The following is a 25,893-nucleotide window of genomic DNA, read 5'->3' as shown; positions in this document are numbered from 1 at the left end:
GTAGATTTAATTAAGATTTTGTCCTAAAAACACGGTGTTGGGCAGCATTGAAAACCAGAAGGGCATTCACATTTCTTGCAGTTTGTACAAAGGTTTTAAAACACACCCAGGTCCTGGACGCTTTTGACAGGCAGCTGACAATTGCTTACAAACCTGCAGCATTTCACAAAGGTGACTGATTCGGGGAGGATTTACACAATGTAATGTGCCTGCAGAATGATTTCGCTTCACACTCACACACTAAAACTGCAGCCCCAGGCTGGAGTCAGCCCGTCTGTTTGATTCGAAGGCGAAGTCGGGGTTTCGTTCCGAACTTCACAGAGTCGGTGTGAAGGGAAGGCGTTTTTTGGGGCGAATAGTTGGAGCTTTAACAGCAGCAATAACAATAACAGAAGCAATGATTACACATAACCAGACGAGTTGTGTGATCGGCACTGCAATAATCTCAGGCTCATTTCTCTGCACTTTCTTTCTGGGGAACAGTCGGGGGAGAGGGAAGGGGCAGAGTGGCCGCTCACTTCACTCGGGTTTCAGAGTTTCTCACGCGCGTCCCTTCAGTTTCTCACTGACTCGCCGCCCTTCCCAATCGCAATTTAGTCACGTTTAGCAAACAAATCAATTCTGAACGTTACGTTTTACAGTTAGTTGGAAAGGCCAGATGATTATCAATTCACAGAATACATTTCTGGGCTTAGAGCCTTTTCCAGCTCTTGTGTATATTTTTTATAATCGGTGTTATGGAACTAAGATGTGCTTTGTTTGATTTTATTGCAAATATTAAGGGATGGGACAGTGGGTGGGATTCGGGCAGTCAGCGCCAGCAGAGGCCCGATGGCCCGAGCGGTCTCCCCCTGCGCTCTGCTTCTATTTGTGTTTGTCCAAGAAATCACTGAAACTTTTAAGATCGCATCTGGTATCTGAAAAATGTAAATTGTGCCATTTTCCTTCTCGGTGGGTGGTGGAGGTCTGTCTGTATAATAACAAGGTTTATATATATATATTATATTTTTTGAAGCATTCAGAGAGAGTTGGGAAGGAGGTAGAGAGGAGGGTCCGGGGTTTACATCAGTGCAGGTATTAAAGTCAGACTTCTTTGATAATCTAACCGTCGGAATTCCCTCCAGTTGATTTCAGGCGTTGAAAGTCTGCTTTGATACAGAGAAAAGGAGGATTCCATCTCTCGGTTCAATGGGGGGGGGGGGGGGGGGGGGGGTAATAGTAAAATCCTAGCTGTTTAACACAAGGATAAAGAAAGATGAAGAAAATAGAGAGAGAGAGCAGCTCAATCGCTGTTTAGGATGTTCGGGTCTGTCTGTAAAACACAATAGAGGCTGAAAGATTCGCTGTCCGTCCCACTCTTCTTATCTGCCTTTTCCCAGGATACAGGAGGCAGTTCCGAAGAGCGAGAGAGGAGAAAAGGCGGTGAGCAAACAGGCAGGGTACAAAGGGATGAGAAGATTGCCAGGTTTCTCCTGCACTGGTTATGTTACAAGGCTATTGACAGGGAGAGGTGACCAGGGGCGTCCCAGTGTTCTGACAGATAGAAGTGTCAGGGCAGGAAAAACAGATACACACAGGAGCATGTACCATGACGGAGCAGTCGTACATCTCTGTCCATCTCTTGTTTCTTTTTCTTTTTATCTTTTCTACAAGCCCCGCTTTTAAAAGTAATCGCGCCATCACTGAGCTGACAAAACTATTCTCTCTTTACCACCCCCCCCCCCCAACACACACACCTCCCCGCCTTCGCTTTTCCCTCCAAGTGTACTGGCTCACACGTTTGGTCGAGTGGCCGCACGGGCGCCGGGAAGGGGGCTATTCCACTGTGAACAGCATCACCTGGGAGCCTGTCCCCACACGGGCTCGGACTTCCCAGCAGAGGTCAGTGGATCGCATTCTTTCTGAGAAACCCTGAGGTCAGTGGTGCCTCCTGGCCGGGTTCAGCTCTGGGTAAAACGGCCCTGCCCTCCCAGCCAAACACTTGGCCACATAACCCAGGCTGACATTGTCCACCAGTGCTGGTGGACAAAGATAAGAGTGGCCCTAGGATGAATGTGCTAAATTGGGGGAAGGCTAATTATAACAATATTAGGCGGGACCTGAAGAACATAGATTGGGGGCGGATGTTGGAGGGCAAATCAACATCTGACATGTGGGAGGCTTTCAAATGTCAGTTGAAAGGAATACAGGACCGGCATGTTCCTGTGAGGAAGAAGGATAAATACAGCAATTTTCGGGAACCTTGGATAACGAGAGATATTGTAGGCCTCGTCAAAAAGAAAAAGGGGACATTTGTCAGGGCTAAAAGGCTGGGAACAGACGAAGCCTGTGTGGAATATAAGGAAAGTAGGAAGGAACTTAAGCAAGGAGTCAGGAGGGCTAGAAGGGGTCACGAAAAGTCATTGGCAAATAGGGTTAAGGAAAATCCCAAGGCTTTTTACACGTACATAAAAAGCAAGAGGGTAGCCAGGGAAAGGGTTGGCCCACTGAAGGATAGGCAAGGGAATCTATGTGTGGAGCCAGAGGAAATGGGCGAGGTACTAAATGAATACTTTGCATCAGTATTCACCAAAGAGAATGAATTGGTAGATGTTGAGTCTGGAGAAGGGTGTGTAGATAGCCTGGGTCACATTGAGATCCAAAAAGACGAGGTGTTGGGTGTCTTAAAAAATATTAAGGTAGATAAGTCCCCAGGGCCTGATGGGATCTACCCCAGAATACTGAAGGAGGCTGGAGAGGAAATTGCTGAGGCCTTGACAGAAATCTTTGGATCCTCACTGTCTTCAGGGGATGTCCCGGAGGACTGGAGAATAGCCAATGTTGTTCCTCTGTTTAAGAAGGGTAGCAAGGATAATCCAGGGAACTACAGGCCGGTGAGCCTTACTTCAGTGGTAGGGAAATTACTGGAGAGAATTCTTCGAGACAGGATCTACTCCCATTTGGGAGCAAATGGACGTATTAGTGAGAGGCAGCATGGTTTTGTGAAGGGGAGGTCGTGTCTCACTAACTTGATAGAGTTTTTCGAGGAGGTCACAAAGATGATTGATGCAAGTAGGGCAGTGGATGTTGTCTATATGTACTTCAGTAAGGCCTTTGACAAGGTCCCTCATGGTAGACTAGTACAAAAGGTGAAGTCACACGGGATCAGGGGTGAGCTGGCAAGGTGGATACAGAACTGGCTAGGTCATAGAAGGCAGAGAGGAGCAATGGAAGGATGCTTTTCTAATTGGAGGGCTGTGACCAGTGGTGTTCCACAGGGATCAGTGCTGGGACCTTTGCTGTTTGTAGTATATATAAATGATTTGGAGGAAAATGTAACTGGTCTGATTAGCAAGTTTGCAGACGACACAAAGGTTGGTGGAATTGCGGATAGCGATGAGGACTGTCAGAGGATACAGCAGGATTTAGATTGTTTGGAGACTTGGGCGGAGAGATGGCAGATGGAGTTTAATCCGGAAAAATGTGAGGTAATGCATTTTGGAAGGTCTAATGCAGGTAGGGAATATACAGTGAATGGTAGAACCCTCAAGAGTATTGAAAGTCAGAGAGATCTAGGAGTACAGGTCCACAGGTCACTGAAAGGGGCAACACAGGTGGAGAAGGTAGTCAAGAAGGCATACGGCATGCTTGCCTTCATTGGCCGGGGCATTGAGTATAAGAATTGGCAAGTCATGTTGCAGCTGTATAGAACCTTAGTTAGGCCACACTTGGAGTATAGTGTTCAATTCTGGTCGCCACACTACCAGAAGGATGTGGAGGCTTTAGAGAGGGTGCAGAAGAGATTTACCAGAATGTTGCCTGGTATGGAGGGCATTAGCTATGAGGAGCGGTTGAATAAACTCTGTTCTCACTGGAACGAAGGAGGTTGAGGGGCGACCTGATAGAGGTCTACAAAATTATGAGGGGCATAGACAGAGTGGATAGTCAGAGGCTTTTCCCCAGGGTAGAGGGGTCAATTACTAGGGGGCATAGGTTTCAGGTGAGAGGGGCAAGGTTTAGAGTAGATGTACGAGGCAAGTTTTTTACACAGAGGGTAGTGGGTGCCTGGAACTCACTGCCGGAGGAGGTGGTGGAAGCAGGGACGATAGTGACATTTAAGGGGCATCTTGACAAATACATGAATAGGATGGGAATAGAGGGATACGGACCCAGGAAGTGTAGAAGATTGTAGTTTAGTCGGGCAGAATGGTCGGCACGGGCTTGGAGGGCCGAAGGGCCTGTTCCTGTGCTGTACATTTCTTTGTTCTTTATTCCAAGCGGAGCACTAACGGAATGCTGCATTGTCATTTCCGCCAGATGTTGAAGGAGGTGCACTATCAAGTGGTAGTAAAAGATCCCATGACCACTATCACCACTCTCCTAAAAAACAACCCTTGCCCCACCATCCTTGCAAGCTACCAGCCCATCTCCAAGCTCTCCCACTATGATAGAAAAACAGAAAATGCTGGATAAACCCAGCGGGTCTGGCAGCATCTGTGGAGAGCGAAACAGAATTAACATTTCGAGTTCATATGACCCTTCTCCAGAACTCGTTCAATATGTTGCCGCATCCCAAATCCATGCCCTTCTTTATTTCAACATATTTGATTTCGGCACAGTAGCGCAGTGATGAGCATTGCTGCCCTACGGCGCTGAGGACCCGGGTTCAAACCCGGCACCGGGTCACTGTACGTGTGGAGTTTGCACATTCTCCCCATGTCTGTGTGGGCCTGTGGTTTATATAAATGATTTAGATATAATAATAATCTCTTGTTGTGTCAAGTAGGCTTCAATGAATTTACTGTGAAAAGCCCCTATGAATGTAGGAGGGTTGATCAGGAAGCTTACGAAAATTGGTGGGGTGGTAAATAGTGATTGGATTGGATTTGTTTATTGTCATGAGGTACAGTGAAAAGTATTTTTCTGCGAGCCTTAAATTACAGGAGGATATAGACAGGCTGGTCAGTGGCAAATGGAATTCAATCCAGATACGTGTGAGGTGATGCACTTGGGCAGGACAAACAAGGCAAGGGAATACATGATAAATGGCAGGACCCTGGGAAGCACCAAGTATCAGAGGGAGCTTAGTGTGCATGTACACCCGTCCCTTAAGGTAACAGAGCAGGTGGATACAGTGGTTAAGAAGGCATATGGTATACTTGCCTTTATCAGCCAAGGTTGGTTAGGCCACAGCTAGTGTATTGTGTGCAGTTTTGGAATCCACATTATAGGAGAGGATGCAGAGGAGATTTCCCACAATGTTGCCTGGGCTGGAGAGTTTTAGTTATGAAGAGAGATTGGATAGACTTGGATTGTTTTCCTTGACGCAGAGGAGACTGGGGGTGACCTGATTGAAAGGTATAAAAATATTTATTTATTAATTTTTCCAATTAAGGGGCAATTTAGCGTGGCCAATCCACCTACCCTGCACATCTTTTTTGGGTTGTGGGGGTGAGGCCCACGCCGACACAGGGAGAATGTGCAAACTCCACACAGACAGTGCTAAACACTGCGCCACCATAAATTATGAGGGACATAGGTAGAGTAGACATGAACAAACATTTCCCCTTGGTGGAGGGATCAATGACCAGGGGGCATAGATTTAACGTAAGGAGCAGGAGGTTTAGAGGAGATGTGAGGAAAAACGTTTTTTACCCAGAGGATGGTGAGATTTTGGAACTCACTCAAAATCAAGGTTCGCGCCGTGCCGAATCGAACGGCATGCTCTGGTCCCTCGCTGGTGGCGATAGCCAGGTTTGCGCCCAGTGCCGGCAGCAGCATGCAAAACTGGCATTAAATTCATTTTCATTTCATTAGCGGATTAGACTCAGTATGCTCCAGGTCTCTGCAATTCTCCACTCCTCTTAGGGGGAAGTCACGCAGATGCGGTATTTACAAGCGGGGACTGTGCGCCATTGCTGCTGAGGGAGAGAGAGAGATGGTAAGCAAAGTTTTAAAAACAGTTGCTAGGGATTGGCTGCTAGTGCTGGGGGGAGGAGCAAGGAGTGACTTGATGACAGCTCCGTGGATTCGGGGTGTTCCCCTTGGGATCGGGGTGGCCTGGCTCAGACCGCCATTGCTGCAGGATTTGTTTTAAACGCACCCATTGGGTACAAGTTACAGGACCCTGGCTGCTCACTCTGCTGACTGCTCACTCTGTCCTGTAAATGTTCACAGAGCCTCTGGTCATCTGGGAGCCCACCCAGGCCACCCCTCTGGAAACCCTCAGACCCCAGCTGACCCATCACCTGGATGGGCGTGGCCAAGCTCAATCAGTGGCCAATCAGGTGCTCCCACTCCTCAATTCACTCAACAGAAGCTCAGTTCCACTGCAGGGGAATAGCAGAGCTCACCCCAAACAAATTACACCTGCATCATGCCCTTTGGCACCCTCCCTGGCACGATGCCCCTCTCAGGGCAGAGGCCTCATCAGTCACACTATCAGCTAGCCCACTCCACAGGACCACCAGCTGTCTCCAAGCCCCGCCTGTACAACCCGCCTCTGCTCCCATCCATCCTGCCCCCAGACAGGTTATCACAACCTGCGTGTCACACCCAGGACCCACGTCACACTGCAGCTAGGCTCCCAGCACACGCACACTTTCCTGCCTCACCCCCATCTGTAGGACCTGCCCACACATAAGCATCTAAGCATGGAGGCAATTGGTGGCACACGGTGACCCTCTCCACCACATAACCAGGTGCCACCTTTCCATACTCTTCCCCAACCCCCACCCCTCCAGCGCCCTTCCAAGTGATGCCCCTTCCCCAGAGATGCTCACATCCTCCCCTAACCCTCCTCCCTTCACTCATCCCACCACCCTAGCTGCCCCTCCCCTACAGGTTGTTAGCCCTGGGCAGGCCGCACCAGCGGTCTTACCAACAGGATGGAGGATGATGACGACCCGCTATGAGATGAGCTCTGATGCTCCTCATCGTTTGACAAAGTTGATTCCTTCCTTTAGGATCACATTCCACTGTCCGCCTGGGTGCTCCCTGCATGTGTGCTGGCCATTCCATCTCATGGGCTCATATATTCTTTGGGGGTGGGGGGGGGGGGGGGGGGGAGTGAGGGGTGGGTGGTGATGGAGATGGTGAGCGGTGATAGGTCACTCACTGGGTGAGCTGTCCTACAAGGCGGCCTCACACTTCTGGTCTCCTGCCACCTGAGGTGAACCATCCAATTGTCCTGGTGGCCCTGCCCAGAGCCAGCCTCCAGCATCCACCCCCCACCCTCCCACCCCCACCACCTCCCTCCACTCGGCACACCCTCTACACCAAGCCCAGCCCATCCCTTACACCCTTCACACGAAAAAATTGAGGCAGGTTGCAGTTTTGGTGTAAAGGTGTTTAATCGTGTCTATTTACAATATTGTGCCTTGACCCCTACCTCTAACCTATGATTTGCACCTATGCCAACTTAACTGGTGTTTATCCTTCTTATCTTTTGTGGCCTACCGCTCCTTCTAGGTGAGACCCCAGACAGCACATCAGATGTGAAGGCGCCCTGCTGCGCATTTCGCCCTCTGACCCAAGGTGCCTTTAGCGATCATCCTCTGGAGGGCCTGGAACTGGATGGATCTGGCCGACCTTTGGGTGTCAAAGGTAAGGAGGTTCCACCCTGTTCTGCCCGCTGCCCATCAGATGCGGCAGTTTCAGGTGGGGGGGATTCAGAAGCGCTGAGGTGTTCGAGCAACTCGCCTGCAGGAGTCACTGGCACAGGCCCCATCACTTCATCCTCCCTTGGGGTGCTCGATGGTCCTGGGCTACTTCATGGGATGGAGATGAGGCCAGAGTGAACTCTGGAGGCTCCAGTGCTGGAGGCCTTCTCTTGTCTCAACCAGGGTTTTGATGCCCTCAGCCATGGAGCACTCAGCAACTGAGACATGTACCTCACTGCCTCGGTCACGTCCCTTTGGCACTGTGCCATATCCCTTTGTGCCACGTTCCTCTATGCCTGGCCAAGGTCAGTCAGCTGCAGGCCAATGCTCTCAATGCCCTCAGCCATGACCCTTTGTGATTGGGCCAAGCAATGTCCATGTGGGCTTGGTACATGTCTGCCTGTGGCTGGGCTTCCCTTGCCTGAGCCTCAGCCATCGACCACACAGTGTGCCCTAAGCCCTGGACGTCTTTACACATGGCTGTGACTATTTCACCCAAGGCTTCCACTGCGGTTGCCACCTGTTCAGTGTTTGCCTGGGTACCACTCATTGTCGGCACCATCTCCTGCGCCTGCAGGCGCTGGAAGGTTGCTGACACCCCCTCCTGTAAACCCTGGCTCGGTGTCTCCATCTCTACCAGTGATGGGATCATCCTTTCCAGAAGCGCAATACCTGTCTGGACTACAACTGTTTCCTGGGATCAGGCAGCTTTCCGACCGCCCACTCGTTGGGAGTCCTTGTTTCCACCTCATGTGCTGCAGCATGAGTGATGGGCGCACACAGATGGTGACCCAGGAACCTCTTCACTAATATGACCCACCGAGGTGATAGTACCCGGGTTGGTGGAGGGTCCGCGTGAGTGCAGTGCCGAGAAGTCAGTATCGTCCCCGGACTGGTCCTCCAGGATGTGCTGGGGTTGTGGCCAGGGGCGGTAGATCCCAGGTGGGCAGGCTTCGTCTGTTGGTGATCCTGCAAGACAAAACACATGGTGAGATCGCGGGAAGGAGTGGTGTGGGGGACAGGGGTGACTCACTTGCTATGACGACATCACTTTGCCCTCGGGGCTCACTTGGTTGACCCACTCTGACCTCTGCCTGGGAGATAGCCCTCTCTGCCACCTCCCTGGCTAGTTCCATTGCCCTCTGCTCGGCGGGCTGAGATCCCGGAGGTCTGGCTCGCCCCCTCTGGTCTTCTTCCACTCCCGGCATTTCTGGGCGGGCGGGGGGGGGGGGGGGTGTATAGCTGGTGGTATGTGTGTGTAAGGCACCTGGCCAGAGAGGAAAATACAAGTGTTGGAGTCTGGTGCACGGCCGGATGCAAGAGCAATGTAGGCAGATGGGTTTCCATTGGCGTCAAGGGGGTGAGGTGGGGATTGAGGGATGGGAGTGATGCCAGGGAACAGAGGTGGTGATTCATCAGAGCTAACCTACGGTCATTAATCATTTTGCGACACTGCAAGTCAGTCTGCCTGGTGAGGCCACAGTAGTCGCTCCCTCTGCCAGTTCCGCGCTGGCCCGGTTGACATCCAAGGGTGGCAGCCTCTTGTCCACCCTGGGGAGAGGGTGTCCCACCTCTCCTCCACTGCATCCAGCATTTTGTCCAGCTTACCCTCCATGAACCTCGGGGCAGCTCTTCGTGGAGCCACCTTCTTGACTGGAATGGGCGTGTATGAGGAGTGGAGTGCTTATAAACAGCTCCAACTCGTTAAGCTCCCCAGCGCCAATTCTGGCCCCAGCGAATCCGACGCCAGCGGGAATGAGAATTGCTGTAGTTTCGCATGGGCAGAGTGCTGGCTCTTTGGCATGTCCAGAATTGCTCTGGAACTAGTGCCCCCAACGGGAATGTGAACCCCACACAATTCAGTCTCAGAGTCAACGCTTAGTCTCTCAGAGAGAATCTTGGCCAATGTCTCAAATTATCATTCTTGTTTTCAACTCGCTCCATGATCTTAACCTCTCTTCCATCTCTATAATCTCCTCAAACCCACACAACTCTCCGATATATCTGTGTTCATCTAATTCCAGCTTCTTCTGCATCCCTGATTTTAATAGCTCCACCAGTTGCGTGGGCCCTAAATGATGGAATTCTGTCTCTCCATCTCCCACCTCTCCATCTAATTTTCCTCTTTTAAAGCACTCCTTAGACCGATCTCTTAGATCAAGCTTTTAGTATTCTGACCTGATATTCCCTTATATGGTTCAGTGTTTTGTTTTATAATATTCCTGTAAAGTACCTCTCATTTTATCATATTAAATGTGCAGTATAAATATAAGTTCCTGTTACCATTAGCTTATCTACTTCTTCCAGCCATTCTTGTCATAATCCTGCTTTCTCCCTTCAATTCTTTTCATCCAACTATTTTGTTTCTTACTTTCCTCAAACATTTCTTCCTGGAGTCTGGAGTCATTAAAATTCAATTTGATATCATGTTCCTGCTGATTTATCTCATTGGTTCTTTGACTTGCAGTTAGAAAGTTGTGTCCTGTTTTGGACGCCCTACTTTATTTAGGGAAGGATGTCATGACCATGGTTTGAGCACAGAAGAGCTTCATCAAATTGATATCAGAGTTGTAACTTTAGTTCTGATGATAGAACAGAAGAAAATGGGCTCTTTTCATGAAAGTGGATTAGGATACAAGATCAAAAGAGGCATTCAGATTCTGAATCAGGTAAATAGAGAAAATCATTTCTCGGGGCAGTGAGTTGGTAGCTATAGGAAAGGAAATGCTAAATCCATCACCAATAAAGCATGTATTATTTTATATAGGACATAGAATGCCCAATCAGATCTATTGTTGAAAGAAGAATTTATAGTAGTTTTTAAAAGTGAAATGGATAAATATTTGCAAAGGAACATTTAAAAGATTCTGGGGATAATTCAGGGAATGAAATCAGAGAGCTAGCACAGCAGGCTGAATGGCCTCCTGTGCTGTCCAGTGCTAAGTTCTGTCATTCTCTGAAACCTTCATGTTGTCTTGCAGAATGGGTGTATGTCCTTCATTTAAGATTCTCAACAGAAAAAAAAATGATCTTTCTAAACTTTACTCAATACTTATCTAATTATATATACAATGCCACAACCTCCATCATAGATAGGATAAGGAGACAGGTCCCGAATCTACCCCAGCCAGAACGAAGATCGAACCCTGTGCTGTTGGCACCAATCTGATCTATACCAGTCATCCAGCAACTAAACCAACCTCTATCCATCTTTATATATCATTCCCAACACCATGAGTTCTCCACCTTTTATGTGGCACCTTACTGAATATCTTTTGGAAAGTCAAATATACTACATCTACTGGTTCCCCTTTATCTGTCCTGCTTCTTACATCCTCAAATAACTCTAATAGATTTGACAAACATGATTTCCCTTTCACAAAACCATGTTGATTTTGCCTAATTGTATTATGATTTACTAAATGTCCTGCTACTACCTCCATAATGTTGGATTCCCGGCTCTGGGTCACCGTCTGTGTGGAGTTTGCACATTCCCCCTGTGTTTGCATGGGTTTCACCCCCACAACCCAGAAAGATGGGCAGAGTAGGTGGATTGGCCACGCTAAATTACCCCTTAATTGGAAAAAATGAATTGGGTACTCTAAATATATTTTTAAAAACATTTTCCTAATGACAGATGTTGGACTAACTGGCTTATAATTTATTGTCTTCTGTCTAGCTCCTTTCTTGAACTGTGATGTTACATTTGCTGTTTTCCAATCCGCTGGATCTCTTGCATATGTCTGAAGCAGAGATATTTTTCTCACCATATGTCTGAAGCAGAGATGTTTTTATTTTTGAATAGGCTGCATCATGTTTCCCCAGATCCTCTGATTGTGAAGTCAATTTTAAAGTGAATCACAGTAAACCCTCTTTAGGGTTAAATCGGAAGTATTATTTATTCATACATTCAAACCTAGGGGATGGTCATCACAACTACATACACACACACACACACAAGCAGAGATAGGAAAGGAACACATTTTACAATTAGGAATAAGTTAAAGTTCAGGCTGGTTCAACTAGCTGAATGCAGGAGTTGCAGAACTCCTTTAAAGTTGGTGATGACAGCAAGATGAGGTTGGTATCCAGAGATGTGCCCACTCTACAGGCGATGGCAGGAATCTTCTAGAGAACCAGGCTTTGAAAGGTTTAGACTTGAGGCAGGCTTTGTTGTCAGCCTCGGGTCCAACTCTGGTGTTTGCAGGCTGGAGGTTTAACAACAGGCTGATTTCGGGGTCAAGGAAATAACATTAAAACTTTCCAAAGGCCAGAGGAAATTAGGCCATGTGATGTTGTCTATGGATGGTTAACAATCAGTCCCTATGTGCCTGGTCAAAATCTATTGTTCACCGTAGGAGGTAAATAGTGGTTATTAGCGCCGACGCAAGTATAACAAGTTTCAATGGTTCTCTATTTGGTAAAAGTCCAGGCTGGGGAGACAGACCATCTGCTGCCCCCTTGTTTTGGTGATTGCAATGGTTATACAAAATGGTAGGTATAAGATTCCACAAGGATGGGGACTGAGCTTTGTCCTGTTATTACTGTTTGAAGTTTCCAGAATTGTAGCCAACTTTCAAATCAATTGACCAGTAGCAGCCATGCTTTTGGTCCAGCAAAGTCCATTTTTAAATAAGCAGTATGTACGGTTTGATTTAAACAGTTCATGTTTTCTTTTATGTCTTAAGGATATGACACCAGATTCTAGGAAGTTTTGGAAGATTACAACCAATATATCGACTAACTCGGCAGCAATTTCCTTTAAGACCCTAGAGGGACATGCCAGCCCTCAGTTTTTCCAAGTACTTTTTCTCTCGTGACTGTGATTGATTTAAGATCCTCCCTGTCTTCAATCCCTTGATTTTACTATTCTTCAAATGCTTTCAGTTACTTCTGAGACCATAAGTAGTAGGAGCAGAAGTAGGACATTCTGCCAATCGAGTCTGTTCCACCAATCAATAAGATCATGATTGATCTGATCTGATAATCCTCAACTCCACTTTCCCACCTTATCCCTATAACCCTTCATTTCCTCACTGATTGAAAACCTGTCTACTGTGAAGACAGATACAAAATACTTGTTCAAAGTCTCTGCCTATTCCTTGTTTCCCATATTATTGCCAATTTCAAGAAGGGGTCAATACTCACTTTTGCTACTCTTTTCCTTTTTCAATTCTTGTAGAAGCTTTTACAGTCTGTTTTTATATTTCTTGCTCGATTTTCCCTCACTCCATTTTTTTCTCTTTCTTTTTAGTCAGCCTATGCTGGTTTCTAAAATGTTTCCAATCTTCTGGGCTACCACTAATCTTTTGAGCATTGTACATCTATTCTTTCAATTTGATACCCATCCTTAACTTCCTTAGTGAGCCATGGATGGTGCATCCTTCTTGTAGTGTCTTTCTTTCTCAATGGACTCTATCTTTGTTGAAACGTATGGAATATCTCCTTAAATATCTGCCACTGCATCTCTACTGTCTTACACCTTTTAACCTATTTTCCATTCTACCATAACAACTCTGACTTCATAAACTATATTTAGGTTTAAGACAATAGTTTGAGACCTAAACTTCTCACCCTCAAACTGAATGTGAAATTGTATCATATTATGATCATTCTTGCCGAGAGAATCCTTTACAGGGAGGTCATTAATTAATCCTGTCTCATTACACATAGTTTGTTCCCTGGCTGGTTCTAGAGTGTAATGTTCTAAGAAAACTGTCCAAAATATATTCTATGAACTCATCGTCCAGATGACCTTTGCCAATTTGTTTCATCCAATCTACATAAAAGATTAAAGTTTTCCACGGTTATTGCTCCAATATGGAGGGAAGTCCAGAGAATAGTGCCCAGGCAGCTGAAGGCACAGTGACAAGTGATGGAGTGATTAAAGGCCAGAATTGGAGGAATGTAGAGTTCCTGAATTCAGTTGGTAAATGCAATTCCTGTTGTGGTACCGAGCCAAGCAGAACATGAACGTCTCAACTTTAATAGTGTGTTATAGGATTTCATGGTGATGGTGTTGGCTCTACAACTGCCAGTGTCCACAGGTTACGGAAGTGAAATAGACTAATGTCTAGCTCCTGATCATTGCCCAGGGTCTGCTGCTGGAAAGAGCATGTGCAGACTTGACTAGGAGACCCTTTAGTACTAAATTGGCTTAGACACCCTAGCTAGATTCAACTACATCCATGGATTGTCAGAGGATTCATGTGGAATTGTATCCAAGCATGCACCATTGTCTTCAGGAGATGAGTAGAGTGAGGGTGGTGAGTGGAGAGGGTGGGTGAATGAAGACGTTTGTGGAGGACAATTACATTCTTCTTCTGTTCCTCTGAACACATATCACAGCACTTTACATTCATGTTTTTTCCTCTCCCTCTTTCATTTCCTGCTTTCTATTTTCTGCCTTGTTGCTCACAAGAACTCAATTACCTCAATGGGCCCTGTCTAATCCACAAATCACCCCCTTTTAGTAAAACATTTTCAGTGATACAGTAAGGTGTAATTTCTTTAACTATTTCCCAGCAGCAGCTTTAGTGCTGCTGCAATAGTAACAGGCGTCGGTGTCTTTGATCCTGGACGGCTGAAATAAAGTTAAAAAAGACATTTTCTTCTCTTCCTCCTCCCTCTCAAATGGGAAGCACTTTAGTTTATTGAGGTGTGAGTTCTGCAACATTCCTCGTATCTAATCCTTTCACTGATGAACACACAGAGAGCCGTTCAATAGCCAGGCACCATTCAACAGTGTAAAACATTAAATTACAGACATTGCTGAGATATGCTTGTCTACTGTTACACAGCACCTGGGATTAGGCTCAAAACTAGTCCCCCAATTCACATGAAAAGATCTCTTCTCATATGACATATCCTTAAATTGGTCGCACTTAAAAATAAAATGGAGTGTATGGCTTTACAGTAGAAGCGATTGAAGTATAAATCTGGTAAGTCTGTAATTGGGTTAAGAAGCTGCATTTCCAAACACAAAAACTATTTCCTATTACCTGCCGTTGCTTTCTGCCCTGTGTGATGTAACCGCAGCATTTTTTTTGCTTTGTACTGCTGACTGCTCAACTTCAAATCCCCCACAAATGCTTTGACATCTTATAAAGTTGTTTCATTTTGTCTCTGTTGGATGTACTGACTCCATGATTTTGCAACCTCATAGTTGTGGGCCGACTGACCCCAGAACGGTGCAGCCATGTATGTGTGACTGACTGACCCCAGAATAGTGCAGCCTTGTATGTGTGACTGACTGACCCTAAAACAGTGCCGCCTTGTATATGTGACTGACTGACAACAGAACGGTGCAGCCATGTATGTGTGACTGACTGACTCCAGAACGGTGCAGCCTTGTATGTGTGACTGACTGTCCCCAGAACGATGCAGCCTTGTATGTGTGACTGACTGACCCCAGAATAGTGCAGCCTTGCATGTGTGACTGACTGACAACAGAGCGGCGCAGCCTTGTATGTGTGACTGACTGTCCCCAGAACGATGCAGCCTTGTATGTGTGACTGACTGACCCCAGAATAGTGCAGCCTTGTATGTGTGACTGACTGACCCCAGAATAGTGCAGCCTTGTATGTGTGACTGACTGACAACAGAGCGGCGCAGCCTTGTATGTGTGACTGACTGTCCCCAGAACGATGCAGCCTTGTATGTGTGACTGACTGACCCCAGAATAGTGCAACCTTGTATGTGTGACTGACTGACCCCAGAATAGTGCAGCCTTGTATGTGTGACTGACTGACCTAAAACAGTGCCGCCTTGTATATGTGACTGACTGACCCCAGAATGGTGCAGCCTTGTATGTGTGACTGACTGACCCCAGAACAGTGCAGCCTTGTATGTGTGACTGACTGACCCCAGAATAGTGTAGCCTTGTATGTGTGACTGACTGACCCCAGAATAGTGCAGCCTTGTATGTGTGACTGACTGACCCCAGAACAGTGCAGCCTTGTATGTGTGACTGACTGACCCCAGAATAGTGCAGCCTTGTATGTGCGACTGACTGTCCCCAGAACGATGCAGCCTTGTATGTGTGACTGACTGACCCCAGAATAGTGCAGCCTTGTATGTGTGACTGACTGACCCCAGAATAGTGCAGCCTTGTATGTGTGACTGACTGACAACAGAGCGGCGCAGCCTTGTATGTGTGACTGACTGTCCCCAGAACGATGCAGCCTTGTATGTGTGACTGACTGACCCCAGAACAGTGCAGCCTTGTATGTGTGACTGACTGACCCCAGAATAGTGTAGCCTTGTATGTGTGACTGACTGACCCCAGAATAGTGCAGCCTTGTATGTGTGACTGACTGACCCCAGAATAGTGCAGCCTTGTATGTGTGACTGACTGACCCCAGAACAGTGCAGCCTTGTATGTGTGACTGACTGACCCCAGAATAGTGCAGCCTTGTATGTGTGACTGACTGTCCCCAGAACGATGCAGCCTTGTATGTGTGACTGACTGACCCCAGAATAGTGCAGCCTTGTATGTGTGACTGACTGACCCCAGAATAGTGTAGCCTTGTATGTGTGACTGACTGACCCCAGAATAGTGCAGCCTTGTATGTGTGACTGACTGACAACAGAGCGGCGCAGCCTTGTATGTGTGACTGACTGTCCCCAGAACGATGCAGCCTTGTATGTGTGACTGACTGACCCCAGAACAGTGCAGCCTTGTATGTGTGACTGACTGACCCCAGAATAGTGTAGCCTTGTATGTGTGACTGACTGACCCCAGAATAGTGCAGCCTTGTATGTGTGACTGACTGACCCCAGAACAGTGCAGCCTTGTATGTGTGACTGACTGACCCCAGAATAGTGCAGCCTTGTATGTGTGACTGACTGACAACAGAGCGGCGCAGCCTTGTATGTGTGACTGACTGTCCCCAGAACGATGCAGCCTTGTATGTGTGACTGACTGACCCCAGAACAGTGCAGCCTTGTATGTGTGACTGACTGACCCCAGAATAGTGTAGCCTTGTATGTGTGACTGACTGACCCCAGAATAGTGCAGCCTTGTATGTGTGACTGACTGACTCCAGAACAGTGCAGCCTTGTATGTGTGACTGACTGACCCCAGAATAGTGCAGCCTTGTATGTGTGACTGACTGACAACAGAGCGGCGCAGCCTTGTATGTGTGACTGACTGTCCCCAGAACGATGCAGCCTTGTATGTGTGACTGACTGACCCCAGAATAGTGCAGCCTTGTATGTGTGACTGACTGACCCCAGAATAGTGCAGCCTTGTATGTGTGACTGACTGACAACAGAGCGGCGCAGCCTTGTATGTGTGACTGACTGTCCCCAGAACGATGCAGCCTTGTATGTGTGACTGACTGACCCCAGAATAGTGCAACCTTGTATGTGTGACTGACTGACCCCAGAATAGTGCAGCCTTGTATGTGTGACTGACTGACCTAAAACAGTGCCGCCTTGTATATGTGACTGACTGACCCCAGAATGGTGCAGCCTTGTATGTGTGACTGACTGACCCCAGAACAGTGCAGCCTTGTATGTGTGACTGACTGACCCCAGAATAGTGTAGCCTTGTATGTGTGACTGACTGACCCCAGAATAGTGCAGCCTTGTATGTGTGACTGACTGACCCCAGAACAGTGCAGCCTTGTATGTGTGACTGACTGACCCCAGAATAGTGCAGCCTTGTATGTGCGACTGACTGTCCCCAGAACGATGCAGCCTTGTATGTGTGACTGACTGACCCCAGAATAGTGCAGCCTTGTATGTGTGACTGACTGACCCCAGAATAGTGCAGCCTTGTATGTGTGACTGACTGACAACAGAGCGGCGCAGCCTTGTATGTGTGACTGACTGTCCCCAGAACGATGCAGCCTTGTATGTGTGACTGACTGACCCCAGAACAGTGCAGCCTTGTATGTGTGACTGACTGACCCCAGAATAGTGTAGCCTTGTATGTGTGACTGACTGACCCCAGAATAGTGCAGCCTTGTATGTGTGACTGACTGACCCCAGAATAGTGCAGCCTTGTATGTGTGACTGACTGACCCCAGAACAGTGCAGCCTTGTATGTGTGACTGACTGACCCCAGAATAGTGCAGCCTTGTATGTGTGACTGACTGTCCCCAGAACGATGCAGCCTTGTATGTGTGACTGACTGACCCCAGAATAGTGCAGCCTTGTATGTGTGACTGACTGACCCCAGAATAGTGTAGCCTTGTATGTGTGACTGACTGACCCCAGAATAGTGCAGCCTTGTATGTGTGACTGACTGACAACAGAGCGGCGCAGCCTTGTATGTGTGACTGACTGTCCCCAGAACGATGCAGCCTTGTATGTGTGACTGACTGACCCCAGAACAGTGCAGCCTTGTATGTGTGACTGACTGACCCCAGAATAGTGTAGCCTTGTATGTGTGACTGACTGACCCCAGAATAGTGCAGCCTTGTATGTGTGACTGACTGACCCCAGAACAGTGCAGCCTTGTATGTGTGACTGACTGACCCCAGAATAGTGCAGCCTTGTATGTGTGACTGACTGACAACAGAGCGGCGCAGCCTTGTATGTGTGACTGACTGTCCCCAGAACGATGCAGCCTTGTATGTGTGACTGACTGACCCCAGAACAGTGCAGCCTTGTATGTGTGACTGACTGACCCCAGAATAGTGTAGCCTTGTATGTGTGACTGACTGACCCCAGAATAGTGCAGCCTTGTATGTGTGACTGACTGACTCCAGAACAGTGCAGCCTTGTATGTGTGACTGACTGACCCCAGAATAGTGCAGCCTTGTATGTGTGACTGACTGACAACAGAGCGGCGCAGCCTTGTATGTGTGACTGACTGTCCCCAGAACGATGCAGCCTTGTATGTGTGACTGACTGACCCCAGAACAGTGCAGCCTTGTATGTGTGACTGACTGACCCCAGAACAGTACAGCCTTGTATGTGTGACTGACTGACCCCAGAATGGTGCCGCCTTGTATGTGTGACTGACCCCAGAATAGTGCAGCCTTGTATGTGTGACTGACTGACCCCAGAATAGTGTAGCCTTGTTTATGTGACTGGCTGACCCCAGAACAGTGCAGCCTTGTATGAGTGGCCGACTGACCCCAGAATAGTGCAACACTGAAACTGTGACTAATCCTACACAGTAAGACTCTGCAACAGTGCGATTGCCTAATACTATAGCACGGCCCTGTTGCTGCCTGACTCAATGGCTGCGAATCTGCACCTGTGATAACCCCGAGCACAAAAGGTGACGTGGGCACGAAATATTCCGAGAGTCGGAAGACAAGAATATCACCAGTGAGATCGTATTTTCCGATTCTCTCCCCCCCCCCCCCAACTAATGACATAATGAGGTCCACCCTTCTCATTTCAATAAACTTAAACATTATTAGTGGCCTTCCCCGTTGTATTGCCTTCCTCGCCAACGTGACGGTGGTTGGCCTCCGTCCTTATCTGGGAGCTCTTACTTCCACGAGTCCCACGAGGGAGGATTAATAATGGTTTCTTCCATGGTCCTTGTGGGGGTTATAACACCCCTCCCCCAAGTCCGAAAATCCCTTTGCAGCCGTCAATGGTGGGGGCTCTCTACGCCGCCTTGCCCGCGAGTTACGTTCCCGCCTGCAGCGGCGCTGGGCTGGGTGGAGTGTAACACATAATCAATCGTTGTTTTCCTGGCTAACCGCCAAATTTACCGTCAAGACTTCAGGGCAGACTCTGCTACGTCTGTGTCAAACGTGGGGCCACCAACCTCTTGCCGCACCGGGTGTGATGACTTTGACAGCTGGGCCCTCAACCAGAGTGGCCTCTGGCAGGCAAAAATAAATAAATTTGGGGCAGCACGGTGACTCAGTGGGTTAGCACTGCGGCCTCACGGCGCTGAGGTCCCAGGTTCGATCCTGGCTCTGGGTCACTGTCCGTGTGGAGTTTGCACATTCTCCCCGTGTTTGCGTGGGTTTCGCCCCCACAACCCAAAGATGTGCAGGTTAGGTGGATTGGCCATGCTAAATTGCCCCTTAATTGGAAAAAAAATGGATTGGGTATTCTAAATTTATTTTTTAAAATAAATAAATAAATTTACCACCGTTGGTCGAGGGGCCCCAAAGCTCCTGATATTCCGGTAGCCATTCAGACATACACATCGATACACAGCCACCAAACATAGCTCCAGACCAACATCGTTCAGCTTTTGATGCCCCAAGTTGGCCATCAGGCAAATCCCATAACCAGATTTCCTATCCCTGTGAGGGAGATACCTCGAACACCCCACCACATCACACCATCCTTCAGCTACACGAATTCCGGAGCAAAGGGCCGAGAAAACACTGGGAAGGTTTCCTTTTTCACCGCCATCAAGCAACATAGGCGAAGCTTCGCCATCGCCGGGTACATGCTCGTCCTCAAGTAACCGCCCCCGGTAAGGTGCCCATAAATGTCAACACCACAATCACCTCATCCGCAACTGGTGGAAACGGGGTGCTCGCGGACAACGACAGACAGCGTCCGCATGGGTACCCCGGTACCCGGACAACGTTGGAAAATGTACTTGTAAGCGGTAAGCAGGAGTGCCCACTACTGGATCCTGGCTGACGCAATAGAAGAAATGTTCCCGTTCTCCTGGAACAGGCCGAGTCATGGCTCGTGGGCCGTTACTATAATAAAATATCACCTATACACAATCAGGGGCACAGTTGGGTCATAGTATGTCAGGGGTTGCCTGGAAGATAGGCGCCTCTTCACGGACAGGAATGTTGCATCCTGTGAAATGTCCCAGCACCATTTCTGGCCATTCCACAACACATGAAACCAACAGCGAAACCGGGTTGGTGAGAGACTTGACATAAGAATGCACAAGATCCAAAAATGACCGGAGCTCTGTGTCGTTCTGGAGGGGGTGGCCCCCTTAACAGCCTAGACTTTATCCCCGACTGGGCGCAACCCATCCTGTTCACACGGTATCCGAGGTAAGTCACTATCCTTGTACGGAAAACATGTACATCGCTTCAATCGGGCACCCACATGGGCATAGAGTTATCACAGAATTTACAGTGCAGAAGGAGGCCATTCGGCCCATCGAGTCTGCACTGGCTCTTGGAAAGAGCACCCTATCCAAGGTCAACACCTCCACCCTATCCCCATAACCCAGTAACCCCACCCAACACTAAGGGCAATTTTGGTCACTAAGGGCAATTTACCATGGCCAATCCACCTAACCTGCACATCTTTGGACTGTGGGAGGAAACCGGAGCACCCGGAGGAAACCCACTCACACACGGGGAGGATGTGCAGACTCCGCACAGACAGTGACCCAAGCCGGAATCGAACCTGGGACCCTGGAGCTGTGAAGCAATTGTGCTATCCACAATGCTACCGTGCTGCAAAACGGCAGAGCACTTCCTGGAGACGTTCCATGAGTTCCTGCTCCGTTGAACCAGCGATTAGAACGTCATCTACGTAGATGGCCACTTTTGGCATGCCATGTAAGATGTTGTCCAGCATGCTCTGAAATCCCAAATGGAAAACGGGATGTATTTAAGCAATTCCCGACGTGTTTCTATAATGGAAACTTTTCTCGACTCTGGTTTGAGCTCCACCTGCAGTTATGTGAGGCTCTTGTCTAACTCTGTAAACGAACAGTCTTCGGCCAACCGAGCAGAGTGATCCTCGACCTGCAGCATCGGCTAGCACTCCAATCGCGAATCCCTGTTTACAGTTAGCATGAAGTCCCCACACAGGATGGTTTCATCTGATTTCATCACTGGCACTCCAGGCGCAATTCGTACATCCCCCCCCAGATCTTGTAAATGTTGCAGTTCTGCTCCAACGTTTGGAAGTAGTGCACATGGGACAGGCCTCCCCCAGAAGTACTGGGACTGAGGAACAGGACCGACACAGATGTGGGCACCCTTTATTCTGCTCAGACCTTCCTGAAAAAACTCCGGACAATTATTCAGCATATTGTAAAGATTTGCAGATCCCATGTGGACGATCTGCTGCCAATTGAGTCGCAAGACTCTCAACCAGTCTCTTCCCAGTAAATTTGGACCCGGACCATGTACCACCACCAGGGGCATGCGGGACTGCCTGCTGTCCATATGCCACCGGCATCACAGTGGTCCCCAAGATTTCTAGTCGTTCCCCCATATATGTGGCCAATCGTGCTTTGATATCCATCAAAATTAGCAGCCCGATTGCCGTACGGAGGCATTGAAATGTGCGGAAGTAGCTATCAGTGATCGGGCCCTAGTGTCCATCTCCACAGGATAGCCATTGGTCCGTAGGGTAATGCGGATTGGTGCAACGTTCGGAGCCGAAACAAAGTTTAATAATATTAAACTGTAATCCTCTTCTGGGTGGTCCAGGTGCAAGGCCCTGGTCCGAGGTGACCCCAGTTGTACCGCGGACAGCATCTCAAACTATGCACACCACAATTAACAGATCCCTGTAGTTCCTGTATATCCTTCTCTGCATCTTCGCTAGAGGGAAAGCTCAATGGCTCACCTTAAATCCAACGTAGCTTCCGCTAACAGCTTCCATTGAGTGGCCGAATTATGTCTGTCCCGTAATAGTTCTGAGAGCAATGGCCCAAACTCGCTGTTGTATTGTAGAAAACACAGAGCCAATTAATGCACAGCAAACTCCAACAAACAACAATATGATAATTTTTTTTTCCAATTAAGGGGCAATTTAGCGTGGTCAATCCACCTACCCTGTATGTCTTTGGGTTGTGGGGGTGAGACCCACGCAGACATGGGGAGAATGTGCAAACTCCACACAGACAGTGACTCGGGCCCGGGATCGAACCCGGGTCCTCGGTGCCGTGAGGCAGCAATGCTCACCACTGCACCACCATGCCGCCCTACAATATGATAATAACCAAGGAATCTGTTTTTGTGATGTTGAATGAAGGATAAATATTGGCCATGTCACAGTGGATATCTCTCTGTTCTTCTTTGAAGTAGTGCCATGGGATTTTTAAAAACATTCATCTGAGCAGGTAGATGGCACCTGAGTTTGACATCTTTTTCTGAAACAGTGTTGTGCTCCCTCAAGAACTGCACTTGATTTTTGTATTTGTGCCTTGGAGTGGGACTTGAAAACAGAACCTTTTGTGACTTAGAGGTGGGATTGGTGCTAATGCTTTACATACTCTTAAAATATAAAAGTAATATATAGATATACATTTATTCATTCATTTACAGGATGTGGGTGTAAGCCAGCATCTATTCCCATCCCCATTTGCCCTTCAGAAGGTGGTAGTGAGTAGTCTTCTTGAACCACTGCAGTCCATGTAGTGAAGGTCCATCGTGCTGTTCGGGAGGGAGTTCCAGGATTTTAACCCAGTGACAGTGAATGAACGATGATATATTTCCAAGTCAGGATGATGTGTGGCTTGGAGGGGAACTTACTGGTGGTAGGGTTCCCAGGTATCTGCTGCTTTTGTCGTTCTAGATGGTAATGGTCTTGGGTTTGGAAGGTGCTGCCTCAGGAATTCCTGCAGTGCATCGATACACACGGCTGCCACTGTTCGTCAGTGATGGAGGGATTGAATGTTGGTGGAAGGGGTAGCAGGGCTGCTTTGTCCTGGATGGTGTTGAGCTTCTCGAGTGTCGTTGAGAGTTGACCTCATCCAGCCAAGTGGAGGGTATTCCATTACGCTCCTGACTTGTACCTTGTAGATGGTGTACAGGCTTTGGGGAGGGGAGGGGAGGAAGAGGAGTAGCAGATGTGGTCAGGGGGTGAGGAGTGGCGGATGTGGTCAGGGGGTGAGTTTCTCGCAGCAGAATCCCTAGTCATCGACTGCTCTTGTGGCCACAGTACTAAGATGGCTAGTCCAGTTCAGTTTCTGGTCGATGGCAACCCCCAAGATGTTGATCACGGCTGAACGATAGAACAATCGAGAATCAAGTGAAATTTAAGGCATACCATTTTAAAATCAACTGTATGTGAAGCGCTTTGGCACATTCTGAGAGATATGTTCTGGCCACTGTATAAATACAGCTCTTATCTTTTTATAAACGTTCTCTGCCACCCTCCCCAGACAAAGGAAATAATAAAATTTCCCAGAGGGGTAAAGATTTTTTTAAAAAAGGAAGATGCAACTGCAGATGAGAGGCTGAGGAAGTTCAAGCCCACAGTGTTTACACATGTGACAGAGGCTGTGCCTCTTTGCAAATGGCTAACAGTGGGGTTTAGGTGTGAAAGCGAGAGGGGAGAACATGGGAATAGGTGCAGGGGGGAGATTCTTTCCTTTTTCTTTTCCGCCGGTTCCAATCTCCGACTGGACCGTGAGCGGGGGGGCGGGGGGCGATGCTGCTCTTACCCCAGCTGCCTGAAGACCTCCTCCTGCTCCTCTTCTCCTACTCCGACACCCAGGCCCTGGGCCGGCTGGCGCAGGTCTGCCGCAAATTCCACTCGCTCGTCGGCAGGGACACGCTGTGGCGGAGGATCGCCAAGGTCTCCCTCAACACCGGCATCACCCGGCTCGGCAGAGACGCGTAAGGAGACGGTTTTGGGGGCGCCGGGGGGGTTTGAAGCGGGCCGCGCGCGCGGACGCCGAGCGAGCTGCGGCCTACCTCAGCCCCGGGCTCGGCGCCGCCTGACTCCTAATCTCCATGGTTACCAACCGCCGCAACCGCCCTCGAGCTCAAGAAAGAGCTTTTCCTGTCCCCACTTTGCAAACCGCGACCTTTTTAATCATTTAATTTCGCCGACAGGCGCCCAAATTATGCGCCTTTCAAAAAATAAAATTTTTTTAAAATCAGGCATTAATAATTCGTCAGCAATCCCGAGCTCAGACCGTTGTTTATTATTATTATTATTTTAAAGGTGGCACTTGCTCCTGTAAAGTTTACTTTTAAATCTTTTTGAAAATGCGAAGTCATTTTGGGTTTTGCGACGGACGTGGTTGTTGGCGAGATCGGTTTTCAGGTTCACATCGGGAGGATGCGAGGTGATGGGAGGGCGGGTTTGGGCGGCCCGGGGGGAGGGGGGGGGGGTGCAGTCGGCGTGCAGGAGTAAGATATATAAAATAATAATTCAGCAGCTCGTGCATTGAAAGAAAAAAGGGGTGATGGTGGCGAGTGTCCGCCTCGAATGGGGAATGGGGGCGGGCGGTGGCGAACTGACGATCGCGGTTCGCCGGCCGAGTACGTTCGACAACAACAACTTATTTATGTAGCGCCTTTAACTTAAATGAAACGTCCCAAAGCCGCAACAGGAGCATTTATGAAATAAGATTTGACACCAAGCCTCATCAGGCGCCATTAGGAAGCTTGATGGAAGAGGTAGGTTCTGAGGATTGACTTGGAGGGGAGAGAGGTGAAATGAAATGAAAATGGCTTATTGTCACAAGTAGGCTTCAAATGAAGTTACTGTGAAAAGCCCCCTAGTCGCCACATCCCGGCGCCTGTTCGGGGAGGCTGGAACGAGAATTGAACCGTGCTGCTGGCCTGCCTGGGTCTGCTTTCAAAGCCAGCTCTTTAGCCCTGTGCTAAACCAGTGGAGGGAGGGAGGGAGAGGACTGCAGAGCTTGGGGCCAGATCAAGGCAACACGAGGCACAGCCCCCAAATCTATACAATCCCTACGGTGCAGATGGAGGCCAGTCAGCCCATCGAGTCTACACCGACCGAAAAAGAGCACTCTAGCTGAGCCCCCTCCCCTGCCCTATCCCTGTAGCCCCATCACCCCACCTAACCTGCACCGTTGGCTGCTAAGAGACAACTTAGCATGGCCATTCGACTTAACCTGCACATCTTTCAATGGTGGAAGGAAACCGGAGCACCCGGAGGAAGCCCTCGCAAACATGGGAAGAATGTGCAAACAGTCAGACTCGATGGGCCGAGTGGCGACTAGGGGCTTTTCACAGTAACTTCATTGAAGCCTACTTGTGACAATAAGCGATTATTATTATTATTCTGCTCCTATGTCTTATGGTCACCCAAAGCCAGAATTGAACCTAGGTCCCTGGCGTTGTGAAGCAGCAGTGCTAAAAGTGGAGCTTTTAAAATTGGTAATGCGTGAGCGGCCAGAATTAGAGGAGTGCAGATGTCTTGGAGGGTTGTGGGTTGGAGGAGATTACAAAGATAAGGAGGGAAAAGGCATTAGAGAATTTTAAGGTCGACATGTTGCCTGACAGGGAGCCAGTGTAGAGTGTGGGAAATCCACATTGACAGCCAACAGGAGAGGCAAGAAGACAAGTTGGAAGATCAGCAGTTTAGTGGGAATAGGGTTGAGAGGCAGCAGGTGGGCCGTGGACAAGATGAG

The 25,893-nt window shown here is 48.5% G+C and overlaps 2 protein-coding genes across 7 annotated transcripts in view; one reads left to right on the top strand and one right to left on the bottom strand.

Annotated features, from left to right (window-relative positions):
• Window positions 1–7,312: 7,312 nt before the first annotated feature.
• LOC140393356 (uncharacterized) lies at window positions 7,313–24,073 on the bottom strand. 4 transcript variants are annotated; one of them, XR_011935579.1, is made up of 4 exons: window positions 23,950–24,065; window positions 22,128–22,220; window positions 8,176–8,609; window positions 7,313–8,061 (listed from the first exon to the last, which is right to left on the bottom strand). XR_011935579.1 is itself a non-coding variant. In XM_072479733.1 (2 exons), exon 2 carries the CDS (start codon window positions 19,013–19,015, stop codon window positions 17,063–17,065), a length of 1,953 nt encoding a protein of 650 aa, XP_072335834.1. In that variant the 5' UTR covers window positions 19,016–22,220; window positions 23,950–24,065; the 3' UTR covers window positions 16,913–17,062. The 4 variants fall into 4 exon arrangements, 1 of the variants encoding a protein (XP_072335834.1); XR_011935577.1 differs by having other exon boundaries at window positions 7,313–8,609; XR_011935578.1 differs by lacking the exon at window positions 22,128–22,220 and having other exon boundaries at window positions 7,313–8,609; window positions 23,950–24,073.
• Window positions 23,703–25,893, top strand: part of fbxw4 (F-box and WD repeat domain containing 4) — a 161,350-nt gene continuing 159,159 nt past the window's right edge. Inside the window, exon 1 of one of the 3 annotated variants that reach the window (XM_072479736.1) lies at window positions 23,703–24,124. In XM_072479736.1, coding sequence (XP_072335837.1) covers window positions 23,937–24,124 — 188 coding nt within the window. In that variant the 5' untranslated portion in view covers window positions 23,703–23,936. The remainder of the gene's footprint in view (window positions 24,125–25,893) is intronic. The other 2 variants (XM_072479735.1, XM_072479734.1) reach the window with 2 other exon arrangements.

Source organism: Scyliorhinus torazame, chromosome 16, assembly GCF_047496885.1.
Source record: "Scyliorhinus torazame isolate Kashiwa2021f chromosome 16, sScyTor2.1, whole genome shotgun sequence".
Taxonomy (NCBI): domain Eukaryota; kingdom Metazoa; phylum Chordata; class Chondrichthyes; order Carcharhiniformes; family Scyliorhinidae; genus Scyliorhinus; species Scyliorhinus torazame.
This window is presented reverse-complemented; position numbering and strand designations above follow the sequence as displayed.

What these genes read in the sequence shown, in the direction of transcription:
- LOC140393356 (XM_072479733.1), bottom strand. Translation starts at nt 19,015, where the DNA reads ATGTTTAAGTTTATTGAAATGAGAAGGGTGGACCTCATTATGTCATTA.